This window comes from Aquarana catesbeiana, linkage group LG01 (genome assembly GCF_042186555.1).
Source record: "Aquarana catesbeiana isolate 2022-GZ linkage group LG01, ASM4218655v1, whole genome shotgun sequence".
NCBI classification, from domain to species: Eukaryota; Metazoa; Chordata; class Amphibia; order Anura; family Ranidae; genus Aquarana; species Aquarana catesbeiana.
Genome location: NC_133324.1, coordinates 878,503,772 through 878,520,020, shown reverse-complemented (window position 1 = coordinate 878,520,020; position 16,249 = coordinate 878,503,772). Strand labels below are relative to the sequence as shown.

Sequence of the window (16,249 nt, the reverse complement as noted above, 5' to 3'; positions counted from 1 at the left end):
CTGGTAAATAAATATATAAAGTATTTTCATGCAAACTCCAAAAAGTTCATATAAAATAAAATAAAGCACTTCATGTATCAAATATAGTCATCCAAACATGCAAAAAAAAAAATATAAATATTTATTTATATATATAAAGTGATCCAGTGATCAAAAGTGCTGAGTGCACACACAATATGTGTCAAAATTTCAAATAAATAGTACCATCATTAAATATTGCAGTTCATTCCAAAATTAATCACAGCTTGTACTGGTGATAAAACTCGTGTTCTTGTGTTCACTCAGGTGCTCCCCCCTTATGTGTGTACGCTCACCTTAGAGCGTGTGACCTCACAATTAAGTTCAGTCAGAACATGCTTGTGAACCATCCCAAAGGGACTTGATAGTGTGATACCATTTTATAAAACAATTTTATTAATAAACCATAACCCCTCTGACAGGGTACTCACATTTGCTGGGTGCTTCAGTGCACCACTCTATAGAAAGCCAAACAAAATGCCGAAAAAAACGCTGAAATAGTGTGTCTATACTTTCTGAGACAGTTTAGTTATCTCCTGCTTCATCCTGTCCCCTCCCCAACATGTGTCGATACAGGGATGAATCGTATCTTCCTCTCAGCCTGGCTCGCCAGAAGATAAGCAGTTGCACCTTTTGGATGTGTTGCGGGCGGTCAGAGTCTGCCTGGAAAGGACTGCAAGCATCAGAAGTTCTGATGCATTTTTTGTTTTGTTAAGCAGCTTCTAAGGCGTCCATTTCACTTTGGGTTCGCCAGTTAATCACTCAGGCCTATGGCCTGAAAGGTAAAGCTCCTCCCTTTGAGGTTAGAGCTCATTCTACTAGGAGTGTTGGAACCTCCTGGGCATTTCGCCATCAGGCGCCAGTGGCGCAGATTTGCAAGGCCGCCACTTGGTCTTCGGTATATCCATTCACAAGATTTTATCAGGTGAATGTTAAGGCAGCAGAGGACTTGGCTTTTGGTCGTAGTGTCTTGCGGGCTGCTGTATAAATCTGATGGTGTTTTCATACAGTGTGTCTCCCTCCCTTCAAGTCTATTGCTCTGGGACGTCCCAGGTAGTAATGTATATGACTGCTCTGTGTCCCGTGATGTACAAGAAAGAAAATTGAATTTTTTCTTCATACTTACCTGTAAAATCCATTTCTTTGAGTACATCACAGGACACAGAGGTCCCTCCCCTCTACTTTTGGGAGTTCATTGCTTGCTACAAAACTGGAGTACTTCCTGTATGTGAGGGGTTATATAGGGGATCACTTCCTGTTTTTGTTTATTCTACCAGTGTCCATTCACCTATAGGTGGCGCATAACCCAGGTAGTCATGTATATGACTGCTCTGTGTCCCGTGATGTACTCAAAGAAATGGATTTTACAGGTAAGTTTTTCCAACATTAGGCAAAGCTGCACAGTTTATTTTTATCTACATGCACCCCTTACCTGCATAGGCATTTGTTTTGCTAAAGGTGAACTTACCCCTTAAGAAAGATAATATGGTCTTCATACTCAAACCTCTGTAAATTCAGCTTATTCTAAATGGCAGAGTATGAAATAGGATCTGAATAAATGGAAATCAAGTGCTTTCAGACTCAGATGTGTATGAAAATGTTCAGTACTTAGCTCATAATACAATATGATTTGTTTCAGACATATTTTTTTTTGTTTTTTTCAATCGCTGATAGAAAAAAAAAATGAGATCATGCAGCATGTTCGGGAAATGATGACAAATGCTTTAAGAATAGAATGAGTTAGAAGATAAAAATATCATCTGGCCTTTGCTGTCAACCATCATTTTTCACATGGTGAAGTCAAATGGTCTGGTGAGAGGGCAGCAAACCTTAGCAGCCAATCAGACTTTAGTTTACTGAAGCTAAAGAAGTCAGAAGATGAACTTGGATGGTTGTTGCCAATTGTGTGTTGTAGGGCAAAGCAACAGGTTTGTTTGAGAATAGCTAAAGAGAATAGCTGGGAAGTAAAGGAAAAGGCATTAAAGCTCCCATATGTTATTTTAAAGTAACCTTATGTTTTGTCGATTCAGACAAGTATGAATTCTGTTTTAAAGTATAAATCTAACCATTATGGTTCTATATGAACAAAAGCACCAACTCTGCTGTTGTCAGAACTATAAAAGCCTTGGATAATCTTTAAAGTAGAGCGCAACCATCGTGTAACATTGCAAACCAGGAAATGGAGATTGCAGATCTAAATAGAGGACAAGATGTTTTCCCACTTTATTTGCTGCATACTGATTCCTGGTCCTATGGTAGTGAAACAAAGGTCAGAATGACTTTTGTCATTTTATGGCCTAATAAGTCCCATTGGGGTACTACATACTCTGTATATATTTGTATTTAGAGATGATAGTAAATAGGTTTCTGTCTGTACTGTACAATACCTCCACTGCCATGTTGGAATGACTCAAACTAAGCTTGTTGCTTTGGGAAATTCGCAATGGCAGCCCCATTCTTATGTGTTCACACATTTATGATAGCTTGATGGATGCAAAACAGAAAAATATAAATATTCTTATGCATGAAACAATAATCATACCTGATTTTTCATTGAATTCTTCCTGCGGTTGGATTCTATGAAAAGGACATGTCATCTGCAACAATTAGTAGGCTCTTTAGGAGTGGCAGTTAAGTCTAATCTGTTGTGTCCATGACAACGTCATGTTGTCATCCTATGGAATCTTTGAGCTCCCACTGCCACATCAAAGCCAAAAAACTATGGAGATTACGAATCCTGCAGTTGGCGGAAAGCAAAAGAAAGGAACTGAGCAGTTTGTGTGCCAGCCGGGGAGCTTTGTTTCCACTTTCTATAGCGCTATGAAATAAAATAGTGGACGAATTCACCAGCCATGGAGTCTTTTGAGAGCCATGGAGATTCTTGCTGCTTTTATGAAATACAAACCTATCCTGAAACGTGTGACTGTTGGATGACGATTCAGTTCTGTTGTGAATCACAAGTTACCTAGTGAGCAGTGAGAGAATGGCTGATGTTTTTTTCTGACGAGTTTATCTTAGCCATCCACTAATTTAAAAATTAAAAAGAATTCATTCATTGTTATTTAGAGCAATGTTCAACGAAGTGAAGAAGGTCTACCCCTTCTTGTGCTCAATTCATGTAGTACTAAGGGTCAACATACATGTTACAATCCAGTCAGGCAGGCCCTTGCACTACATAGTTGTTGGTAGATCTACAGTGCCTTGAAAAAGTATTCACACCCCTTGAAATTTTCCACATTTTGTCACAAAAAAAACGTAAATGTATTTTATTGGGATTTTATGTGATAGACCATCATAAAGTGACACATAATTGTGCAGTAAAAGGAAAATGATAAATGATTTTCAAATTTCTTTACAAATAAACATGTGAAAGGTGTGAAGTGCATTTGTATTCAGCCCCCCTGAGTCAGTACTTTGTAGAACCACCTTTCACTGCAATTACAGCTGCAAGTCTTTTTGTGTATGTCTATATTGGCTAACTGGCATGGGAGGAATGTGCAGAAGGAAATGAACCGGAGTGAGAGGGATGTCCAGGACCATGATGTCCTTAATCTAGGACCTAATGTCCTCCCAATGGGGTCTAATCACCGGACAGTCCCACCAAGTGTTCATTTTTTTATTCTTGGGGGGGTGGGTACCTAGTTTTGACAGGTGCCCAGCTACCACTTTCACGTCACAGGTCCCAAAAGATTGCCCAGCCATTCAGGACACATTTTTGTGCGGTGCGCAACCGCCTGTGAAACCACAAGCTGTCACAGCAGGGTGCCCACACTAGTGATGCCGGGGAGAGGCAGGGTAGAGAACCGTGACTTCGGGTGGCCGCATCGCTCGAGCCAAATATGGCATGTCAGGGAGTCAGGAGTCCTTAAAAGTTCCGCTTTTGGGTGGAGCTCCACTTTAACACTTGTATTTTAACTTTGTTGAGCTGAATGTTCAGGCACCAAGTATTTTGTCACTTCCAGGTTCAGCGTTGTCACTCTTTGGCTGCCTGTTCTTGATTAGCTTCAGGGGAGCAAACCTATGTGACAAACATAGTAACACATAATAAAAAAATAAATAAATGTAAAGCCACACCCCCCCCCCCTCCAATGTACATGTAAATACGAACATTTATTAAAGTGTTACTTATGAATATGTCACCATTTCACGTGTGCAATTTTAAGGTATCTTTTTGCTCGCCACAACCTCATCTTTTATATTTTAACAATAATTTGGATCATTTATTGTGTTTGTCTGCCCTAAAATAACTTTGATGTGCTTTATTATAAAAAAATATGGATTTGATAAACAGTTCTGCTGTTATCATGTGACATAAAAAATTTGCACCTATCACCATTTTATTCTCCACAGTCTCTGTTTTCACAAAATGTATAATGTTTAACTAATGTTAACTCATCTTTGGGGCTAAAATGTGCAGAAAATGCAAAAATGGCTCTGGCAGCAAAAGGGTTCAAGTTGAATTCCAGGTATAGATTTATTTGCATAAATACGTTGTACATCGGTCCAGCATGGACCAATGTAAGTATGTAAGTATGTAAGTATGCATTTGCCATACCTGTGGGATCCCTGTGGAAGCTGGAAATCACTTTAGTGTTCACTGCTACTGCTGAGCAGCTACCCTGCTGCATAGTAAACACAGGGGTTACTTGCTTACAGGGGTGTCATTCACAGAGTGCCTTGCATTTTTCCTAATGAATGCAAGGCATTCTCTGATTGGATGAGGTGGAGAGGCAGGGAGCTGACATCATGATCTCCACTTGTCCAATCACCAGGACACAAACGTTAACAGTAATCACTGCACTAGTTGTGTCTGCTACAGTGATTCTCTGCTTCCACAGGGTTCCCACAGATATGGCATATGCATACTTACATTGGTCCAAACTGGACCACCGTGGCTATGCAAAAAAATCTGTACATGGAATTGAGCTATAATAAAACATTGGACCAAGAGAATAAACATTTAAATGCCAATGACAGGTAAATGAAGCCAAGGACGCAAATGCATTTCAGAACATCAGCGAAAATGACTACAACCAAAATGCCTTAGAGCCTCCATGGTGACATTTTTCTAGAAGGGAAGGTGGGACTTGATAGTACATGAAGTGGGCTTTTGGCAGAGCTTAAAGTGGATGTAAACCCTCACATATACCCAGTTAAGTGGACAGCAACATGATACACAAGGATGAAACAAATCTCCCTACATAAGTTTTACATGTATATCTGCTGTCTTCAGCTTTATATACTGTTTAGAAAGTGCATATCATGTTAGAATTTTCACTTCCTCATTCTGCACTGTGGGAGAAGTCTTGGATTACACTGGGAGACAGCTGATTGGAGGAAAGGCACCCCCCCCCCCTCCTTCACATAGGCAGATACTTTCAGAGCTGTCCTGTGATTAAAGCAGCTTTTTGCTTATCTATTTATAGCACCCTCCCTGACACAAATTTCAGGCTGGTTTTATTACATGTGTCAGAGAACTTGTCAGAAGTTATCAGGCTGATAACAGAAGAACGGAGCAGGAGAAAGCCACGGGACATAGTGCTTTGAAGAGAGATAAAAAAACACTGCAGATATGTGTGCCCAGCTCAAATTTCATGAATCGGGTTTACATGCACTTTAAAGTGATTGTAAACGATCACCTTCTAAAACAACCCATTCCGTTTAAAATAGAAATGAAAGTCAAAACATTTGTGTATAGATATAAAAAAATATTATGTACACCGTTTTTCCCATTTTTATACGTGATCACATTCCTCCTGTTCTCAGCTGCAAAAGAGCTGGGGGAGGAGAAGCAGCAGCACACTGAGCTTGCCAGTGAATGGCTGTGCAGCGGGGGGCGTGTCAGGACAAAGCTGATCATTGAAGGTGAGTGCATTGAGTTCCCAGCATAGCTAAAGAACTGACCACAGTGTGTTCTCCTGCTTAGTGTGGTCAGTTTTTCATAGGAAAGAAAGAGGACTGGCAGGAACACCAGAGATGTCACATAAAGGAAGCAATACAAAGAGAACAGGATACTTTCTCATACAAGTACATGGTAAAGCAGGCTCATATCTGGAATATGAAGTATTGGGGTAACAAACGCTTTAGCATCACCTTTGCAAAATATGTTGAACAAAGACAGGAACCCTGGTCCTTTTGTAGCATATTGCTTGCTGCAAAATTGAAGATGCTCTTCAGAAAATCTGCTCCAACTTTTGTGGGACTGTAGGTTCTGGCATGCTCTATTGGGACATGCTGGATCCTGTAGTTCCATATCTGCTGGACTATCACAAGCTAACCAATGCCTAACAATTTATATTAATAGAACTATAGTTGCATGACCTATCTCCTATCTCAGAAAAAGATGGTAAGACCCTTTCCATCTTTCTCATTTAGGAGAGAACAGAGAGAGGCCTCTGAGACTCCCAGACTGAGACATGTTCTTCCTACACTGTGGACTTTCCTGAGAGACCGTCTCCCAGCTTCCCATTGCACTTCCCAAGAGCTGAAATATGAGCTGTGGTGAGTCGCACGGTACACCTCGAAGAGGGGAGTCCATCTTGTATTCATCCATCCTTCGCTGTAATCTATAGGAAACCGGGCCTTACTGTCTGGTTTAGCTACATATGCATACATTTAATGATATTCTCTAACTCCTCTGTTATCCATGTCTTGACTAAATGTGCATGACATCACCTTTCTTTTCACTTTGGTTTCTTTTCATCTTTGAGGAAGTTTAGGCCTTATTTTATTTTTCTAGGACCAGTTTGCATCAAAAAGGAATTTGAAATACAATGTACAGCTAAGGAGACTTCATTAAATGGGACATTTTTTGCCAATGACCTACTCTCAGAGGTAGAGAGGACTTTTGGGTAAATAATACCATTTTTCCATGGCAGGCTTTTAAAGCAGTTGTCAAGCCAAAGAGACAGTGACTGTAAATGTTGCTGCATGGAGAGCTAAGGTTAGATGATTACACAAAATTACCTTTTTTTTAAAGGATTTCTTGATAGTCATATGACGGCTATCTTTCAGCATCATACTGTGAATTGAAGCGGCGGTAGGTAGTAGTAACATGTAGTGCTGGAAACATCACATCCTATGACACATTACGAGTGCCCAGAACGTTATTTTCCAGCACTCTTGTTTGCACATTCCACTACTGCTGTCGCTCAGCAATGAAGAATCGGTTGTGATATGTGAGTTGCCTATTCCTTGGCAGTGACCATGCAACGCTGCCAGGAAAAGAAGTAGCTATGTCAAGGAGAAAAGCGTGACAATGTAGATATTTTCATAGTCACATTTAAGCATGGTCACCTTTTTTCAAGAGGTGACCTATAGTCTACTGTACTGGCAGGATCGATGGGTATGGATAAGATGTTTTTTACTTTATTTTTTTTTAATCCGCGGTGGTGCAAAAACCTGAAATGAAAAAACCCCGAAGGGGTAGGACCTTTCCCTGATCCCCCAGGGTGCAATGCAAGACTCCTGACAGGGACATAGGGTACGACTGCTCTGCCCGCTCTTCTAGATCAGCTGAAGCCAACCTTCAAATGCTAGGTTGAGGGATCTTACGAATAGAGACACCCCCGAGGTCAGAGGAGGAAGAAGCCTGAGGACCACACCTCCTCCCCCTGGACATCAAGGCAAGCCTGGGGACTCACACCCTTCATTCTAGTGAGAAAAAACACACACTAAAGCGAAAGAGTGACAAACAGTGGAGGAAAAATACATTAAAATAAATAAGTGGCCATGCAAGTGCACTAGCCAAGCCCCGAGGCCTAAAAGACAAACTTCTCCGGATTTAGCCAAAAGGCCCAACCCATAAAAGGTGCAGTGCAGAAAAAGTTTTAGTGTCTGTGACCATGTGCCAGTTCACACTGTGGGCTCCCACACCCAGGTGTTACTAAGGGCACTCCCAGGGGGCACAGACACCGCAGACTCTCTGCCTTCCCAGCCCATGGCCAGACCAGGTAGATCCACTCAAATCAGGGGGAACTGGGCCCATCCAGTTTTCCCAGGGGAATTACTCCTGTACTAGCCTTCAGAACCCCCATCACACCAGCAAAGGTAATGTATAGCTAGCCATCCCAGCCCCAGTTCAAGCCAGAATGACAGCATAGCACCCCTACTGGACACTGAGAAGAACAGATACTACACTTGACCTTAGCCAAAAGGGGTATGGATAAGAAGTGAGACAACTATAGGCAAATTTAGTTTCTCATTTTGGATAGAGTAAGGGAGGGTTAAACCCCCTCTCAGTTTTTTTTGCCATCTTTGCCTTATTGGGGAGATTTTTTTTTTTTTTTAACAAGTAGAAAGCCATTGGAGAGATTTAGCTTCAATTTCTGTCCCTTAGCCAAAACAGGAAGGGAGAGGAAATCGCTCCAGTGAAAGAAGCCCAGCGTGTCACCAGGGTCACCAAAACTAGTGTCCTTATTGGAAGGTTTTCCATCTATTCCTGTCCTGGGGACAACCCAAAATTTGGGATTTTTTTTTAACTTTCACTTTCGATGATAGGATAAAAAGAGAGGGTGAATCTCCTTAAGGAAGCACAGGCAGTAATAAAAACCTGACAGGTGTTCTAATGCATCTACACTCTATCCAAAACGCACACCTCAAAAAAGCACACCTCAATGGCCAGGAAAAGTATGTGATCCTTTTCTGGCAACATACCACAAAGCATGTTAGTTAACCGCTTGCCGACCGGCTCACGCCGATATACGCTGGCAGAAGGGCACGTACAGGCAGATTAACGTACCTGTATGTTGCCCTTTAAGAAGCGGTTTGCGGGCGCGCACGCCGCTGCAACCTATATGAGTGTGATCACGGGTCCCGTGGACTCGATGTCCGCGGGGATACCAGCGATCGTCTCACGGAGAGGAAGAACGGGGAAATGCTGATGTAAACAAGCATTTCCCCGTTCTGCCTAATGACAGGGCACTGATGACCGCTCCTTGTAATCGGGAGCGGTGATCAGTGTCGTGTCACACATGGCCCCTCCCCCCCACAGTTAGAATCACTCCCTAGGACAAACTTAACCCCTACAGCGCCACCTAGTGGTTAACCCCTTCACTGCCATTCACATTTACACAGTAATCAATGCATTTTCAATTGCACTGATCGCTGTTTAAATGTGAATGGTCACAAAATCACACCAAAAGTGTCTGATCTGTCCGCCATAATGTCGCAGTCACGTTAAAAATCGCTGATCGCTGCCATTACTAGTAAAAAAAAAAAAAATATTAATAAAAATGCCATAAAACTATCCCTTATTTTGTAGACTCTATAACTTTTGTACAAACCAATCAATAAAAGCTTATTGCGATTGTTTTTTTACCAAAAATATGTAGAAGAATACGTATCGGTCTAAACTGAGGGAAAAAAAAATTTTGTTATATATTTTTTGGGGATATTTATTATAGCAAAAAGTAAAAAATAATGCATTTTTTTCAAACTTGTCACTATTTTTTAGCTTATAGCGCAAAAAATAAAAACCGCAGAGGTGATCAAATACCACCAAAAAAAAGCTCTATTTGTGGGGAAAAAAGGACGTTGATTTTGTTTGGGAGCCACGTCGCACGACCGCGCAATTGTAAGTTAAATCGACGCAGTGCCGAATCGCAAAAAGTGCTCTGGTCTTTGGGCAGCCAAATGGTCCGGGGCTTAAGTGGTTAATTGGCATGCTTTCCACTGCTCTGCAGCGTACCATAGTTGGTAAGGTGCATTGGAGTGCCAATCAGCATGAATGCACTTCATCACACTGATGGAAGAAGCGTGCAGTAACGCTCACATTCCCACAATGCAGGTGTGTAAACCAAGCTTTAAACCTTGGATTATGAATATGACACATTTATTTCACTAAACATTTATAGTAGTGAAGTTATCACTATCATTTAATGCTCTGTCCCCTCGAATGTTTGTAATATGATAATCACCAATGATTGTCAGCTTCATCTATATAATGGCCATATTACAATATTTTCCTGAGATAACTAAAAAAAAGTAACGCATTATGGCCATTAGATAGAGATGATGCTTATAGATGATAATTGTATTACAAACAATACTGCAAACACTCGTGGTGCCCCTGTGAATGCTTAAAGTGGTAGTAAACCGCCATGCTTTTTATAAACCTGCAAAGTAAAGTTATAATGTGCTAGTATGCATCGCATGCTAGCACATTGTGTGAAACTTACCTTAAAACGAAGCCCTCCACTGCGAAGCGACGCACTGTCACCACTGACAGGGCTTTCATCTTTCCCCTTATTTGCTTCCAGGTTTGCATCCTCCGGCCACCCGATTGGTTATTCCGTGATGACGTCACTCCTGCGTATTGCACGTGGGAGCTGCTATTTGTGGTACAGGACTCTGAAGGAACGGCACGTTTCTTCAGGGCGCATGCGCTGGTGAAGTTAATGGCCCATTCACAAGTAAATATCTCCTAAACGGCGCACGTTTAGGAGATATTTACTGTACCTATAGGTGAGTCTTATTAAAGGCTTACCTATAGGTAAATGCCAACCATGGGAGTTTACTCCCGCTTAAAGGCATCTGCACAGCGAATGTTTTATACATAGACCCCAAAGAGTAACTGAAATTTAAAATACAAGTCTATTCTTAATAAATACATAGCTGCATTCATTGGTGTTTCTGTTATGGAGTTTAGCTTTAAAGACCCCTCTTTTTTTTCCTTTTAAGAGAACCTATCACCAAAGTAAAGTACTCTTTGAATGCAGATAAAACTTAATTGCATAGGCTTAGCATCAATGTCCTTCATTATCACTACTGGCCCAACAAAGCTGTGGGTGCTTAATTTATCCCTCGTTATCAAGGAAGTAAGGGGAATTGTCCCTAATGACTACTGAAATAGCAGCAAAATTGTAACAGAGGTTCTAACAGAGGGGCGTCAAATGGAAATGTTGTATCTGTAAGACTAGACGTCCAGAGCACCCCGCTCCCCCTTATCAGATGCCAAGACCCCACCCCACTATCAGAAGTCAGGAATCCCCCATCCTCCTTTACATCACAGTGCACCCCACCTTACCTTGTGCTGCTGCCAGGAAGAAGCTGGGGTGGATCTGGCAAGCAGAAAGTGTAGGGTCAGGAGTAGGAGCAGAGGAGGGCTCGGGTCAGCTGCCAGAGTCTGCTCAATGCTGAGACCAGAGGAAGCGGAGACAAGGGGGAGCTGCGACTGTACAGAGAGGTGCAGGATCTGTAGGAGGAGTTCTGACCTCCTCTCTGCTGCCAACTGCTGAGACGGGGGTACAGAGACAAGCCTCTCTGCAGTTGCACAGAGAAGCACAGGATCTGGCGGAGGAGTTCTTTTCTCCTCTCTGCTGCCAACTGATGAGACAAGGTGGGGGACAAAACGAGGGGGTGCCGCAGCTGCAGGAGAGGTGCGAGGGCCACATGAAATGGCCTTGCAGACCATATTCCGCCTGCGGGCCTTGCGTTTTACACGTGTTCCAACCCCTTCGCAACTCTGTCCAAAATAAAAAAGGTTTAGCTGGAATAAAACTGGAGCTTTACGATCATCCAGAAGATATGGTTTATTTTTGCCTTTCATCTTGCTCAGTTTTTGTTAGTTTTGAACAGAGCGCTAATGGAATGGAACCTCTGTTAGTCATTAACCCCATTGGGGAGAGATTTTGCCCTCACCTTCTATTGTAGCAGGGAAAGAAAAGAATACTCTTTCCATTGGGACATAGACAACAATAAAATCACTTATTAGTAATGCAGGTAATGTTTAGAACCTCTCAGGTTTTTGTTGCTGTCATTGTTCTGTTAGGTAGAATATCATACTTCCTATTGGGTCACTGGGAGACAAACATGGTGAAATCTTGACAAACGGGAAACAGAAGGTGATTAAAATGTCGAGGAGGTGCTAACCCTTCGATCAAGCCCCTATTGGGTGAAACATGTTAGAGGGCGTTCTCCCATAGGTAGGAGACCCAGCTGAAGCCACTTTTACTATGAGGAGCTCACTATATGCCGAGACAGTGTTCAAGTGAGTGCCATTTTGTTGTAGTCCTCGATGTGTCTTACAAGCCAATATTTAACCCAACCAGCACCTGCAAACATTGTTGGTTTATGGTCTACAAATGAAATACTTGGGAGCTGTTACATTTACAATATCTTTAAATCCAAGCTGGTGACTTCACTTGTATCTGTTGCAGTAAGTGATAAAGCTAAGGATAGACAAGGTTTTTTATTGCTGTCTGTTAGGGAGATTCAACCTCTCTGTTCATCCTGGTGACCGAAAGTGAAAATGAAAGAAAATCCCAAAATTGTACCTGTTACCAGAACAGTAATAAAGGGGAAATCTTCCAATAGGGATGCTGGTTCTGGTTACAACTAGGGATTCCATCACTTTTGAGGGATTTCTTCTCACTTCCTGTTGTGACTACGGGGCAGAAAGGGAAGGGAAATCTCTCCAATAGGACACAGGTGGCAGAAGAAAAAAATGTACTTTCAGTTCTAGGTTTCTACTTTAAGCAACCTCCTTATACCAAGCCCATGATTGGACAACAAAGGAATAGCAGCAGACTGTTTTTAGCTGATCCCTCAGCTCTCTCCTGCTGTTAACAGGTTCCTTGTCAGCCCATATGAATGCATCACACCGATTGGTTTCCAGTGCTGCCCTTCATTTTTCCAGGGTCTACTGTACAAGAACAAAATTTGATAACAAGGGTTTTTCAGATAATTACATTAAAAATACATTTAGGGCCCATCCACCTTATTGCAAAGCAGTAAAGTGCATTGGTGCAATTTGGTGCTATGTTTTCTAAATGCACCTTGTCAACACATGGCAGCACGCTCTGACATGCTACCATGTGTTGTGGTGTGCTGCAAAAAAAACAGTGCATGTCCAATTCTAATGCTGCCTGGTGCATTGTCAGCCCATTCAGTTGTACTGCTTCAACACAGCACACATTGATGTGCATAGCACAACACACAAAACCACAACGCTGTAAAGGTAAAACTTTTTTTTTGTATTGGATAGAGCAGAGAGGAATTAGAACCCCTGTCAGGATTTTATTGTTGTCTGTGCCCCCATTAAGGAGATTCACCCTCTCTAAAAAAAAATTACCTTTACAAACCCTTTAAAAAGTAACTAAAAGCAAAACCTTTCTTTTTCATTTTGGAGTAAGGGATTGTTATATCCCCTGTGAGATTTCCCTTCACTACTGTCCATAGCCATAACAGGAAGTGAGAGGGTATCCCTGTGTGTCATCGGGGGCACCAGAACTAGTGTTCCCATTGGAAGATTTCCCCTCTATTAGTGTTCTGATGTCAACTCAAAATCTGGGATTTTCTTTTACTTTCACTTTTGACAATAACAGCCACCAGGACAAATAGAGAAGGTGAATCTCCCTAATGGGGGCACGGACAGCAATAAAAACTGACAGGTGTTCTAATCCCTCTCCACTCTATCCAAAACTAAGAAAAAAAGTTTTGCCTTTTAGTTACACGTTAAAGGGTTAGTTAAAGCTGCATGATTAATCATTAAAAAATTGTGATCTCGTTTCAACCCCCCTCACGATCTTAATCTGGCATTTTCATGATTCTATGTCAGTGTTTCTCAACTCCAGTCCTCAAGGCGCACCAACAGGTCATGTTTTCAGGATTTCCACTATTTTGCACAGGTGATTTGATCAGTTTCACCACCTTAGTAATGACCACAGTCGTTTCATCTGAGGGAAATCCTGAAAACATGACCTGTTGGTGCGCCTTGAGGACTGAAGTTGAGAAACACTGTTCTATGTAACAAGTGCAGAGCCATTCTCTGCTCAGAGCTGCCCAAAAAAAATAAAAAATCCGGGAAATGTGTATCAACATTGCTCAGCGCTGAGAGAACTATAAACATTGTGTCATTTGTTTTTTTTAGATCAAAGGAATGAACTTCGGTCTGTAAATGAGGTCAGTTTAACCACTTGAGGCTGGGTTCACACTAGTGCGAATTGGATGTGGTTTTTTCCCCCAAGCCAATTTGCATGACAAGAGATTGTGACCAGCCCTCTATGGAGGCGGTTCACATATCTCCTGGGCAGCTGGGGAGCGGATTGCATCTTTGGCTCCATTCCAGGGCCGAATTCCGGCAAAAATTCAGCCCTGATTCGTCCCTGAAACAGAGAACAGGGATGCACCGGACCACTGCTGCGAGCCACATGCGGCTTAGATGTGAACCCAGCATAAAGACTAATGCCCCGTACACACGGTCAGACATTGATCGGACATTCCGACAACAAAATCCATGGATTTTTTTCCGACGGATGTTGGCTCAAACTTGTCTTGCATACACACGGTCGCACAAAGTTGTCGGAAAATCTGATTATTCTGAACGCGGTGACGTAAAACACCTACGTCAGGACTCTAAACGGGGCAGTAGCCAATAGCGATAGAGAACAGGATGCACCGGACCACTGCTGCGAGCCACATGCGGCTTAGATGTGAACCCAGCATAAAGACTAATGCCCCGTACACACGGTCGGACATTGATCGGACATTCCGACAACAAAATCCATGGATTTTTTCCGACGGATGTTGGCTTAAACTTGTCTTGCATACACACGGTCACACAAAGTTGTCGGAAAATCTGATTATTCTGAACGTGGTGACGTAAAAGACGTACGTCAGGACTCTAAACGGGGCAGTAGCCAATAGCTTTCACCTCTTAATTTATTCTGAGCATGCGTGGCACTTTGTGTGTCGGTACATATGATCGGAATTTTGTTGTCGGAAAATTTTATAGCCTGCTCTCAAACTTTGTGTGTCGGAAATTCCGATGGAAAAAGTCCAATGGAGCCCACACATGATCGGAATTTCCGACAGCACAATCCGAACGCACTTTTTCCGTCGGAAAATCCGACCGTGTGTACAGGGCATAAGCCTTTTTCTGACACTTGTTGCTTACAAGTTAAAATCAGTATTTTTTTGCTAGAAAATTACTTGAAACCCCAAACATTATATATATATTTTTAGCAGAGACCCTAGAGAATAAAGTGGTGGTTGTTACAATATTTTATGTCACACTGTATTTGCGCAGCGTTCTTTCAAACACAATTTTTTTGGAAAAAATACACTTCAATTAATTAAAAAAAAACAAAGTTTTAGTAAGTTAGCCCAATTTTTGTATATAATGTGAAAGACGATGTTACATCGCGAGGATTGTGAGAGGATCGTGATTTTTATTCAAAGCAAAAAAATTAGATTTTCATTATAGCCAGAATCGTGCAGCTCTAGGGTTAGTCCACCTTTACCTAACCTAGGGTTGAAATCAGAGAAATAGCTCACTCCTGTGATAGTGAAGGTGAACAGTAATAGCTGGGCTTCATTTAGCAATGTTCTAGCAACATCCTGAGAGTTTTCAGGTCTGGCTTCATGTGGTATGTAAATGGCCTACACCTATAGCAGTGGCATTATTGAATTTTGGTCAAAGCTGCACACCTTGTTTTCATCTACAGATACTTAGTACGCCTAAAAGTAAAACATATAACTGATACAAGAATCACTTTAGTGGCCTTTTCAGAATTTTTGCACTGCCTAGAAGTTTGCTTCAAAGCTCAATCTTTATACATTTACTTACTGCTCTCCCTGAAGCCCCTGCTGCCCATACATTAAGAAATATACACACAATTTTAAATTATATGAATATTAAAAAAAGGATAAAATAAAAATATAAAACACAACATATAAAAAAATTGAAAAATATATATTATAAAACTATAAAAGATTATAAGGGGTCTAGTTATAAAACATTTTCTGTGTGGATGTCTCAGCATTCCTACAGCCATCCCTAATAACTCCCCATAATATGTCTAATATGTTCATTTCTTTTGATTGTTGGCTCCATCTAGTTGCTAAAATACAGTATTTTCCTGAAATATCTCAATCAGGAAAATACTGTATTATGACCACTAGATGGAGCTGACAATCATAGGTAATAAACATATTAGACACATTATTGGGATTATTTGTGACAGCTGGGCCAATGCTGAGGCACTCAGAATGATGCTAACATAGTGACTTGTAAACACTTCCCTATGTAGCACTACTGTCAGCCCAGGCTGGTGTGATGATGCCTCCAAGGGGGGTGTGTCAATGACGGCCTCTAAGGAAGTAGGTTAAATGACTCTGGAAATTAGTCTATCGGGTAAAAGAGCGGTGGACCCCAGACTGGTGAGTCTATAGGAGACAACTGAAGATGAGGCTAATATTGCTGCGAAATCTCCTTTTCCTTATTCTAACA

At 41.6% G+C, this 16,249-nt stretch overlaps 1 protein-coding gene across 4 annotated transcripts in view; it reads left to right on the top strand.

Moving 5' to 3' along the window:
* The window catches only part of PPP2R2C (protein phosphatase 2 regulatory subunit Bgamma), a 223,417-nt gene that overhangs the window by 78,718 nt on the left and 128,450 nt on the right, over positions 1 to 16,249 (top strand). Inside the window, exon 2 of one of the 4 annotated variants that reach the window (XM_073610436.1) lies at positions 6,394 to 6,519. The exons of the other annotated variants lie outside the window; for them this stretch is intronic. Coding sequence (XP_073466537.1) covers positions 6,510 to 6,519 — 10 coding nt within the window. The 5' untranslated portion in view covers positions 6,394 to 6,509. The remainder of the gene's footprint in view (positions 1 to 6,393; positions 6,520 to 16,249) is intronic. 4 annotated transcript variants of the gene reach the window in all.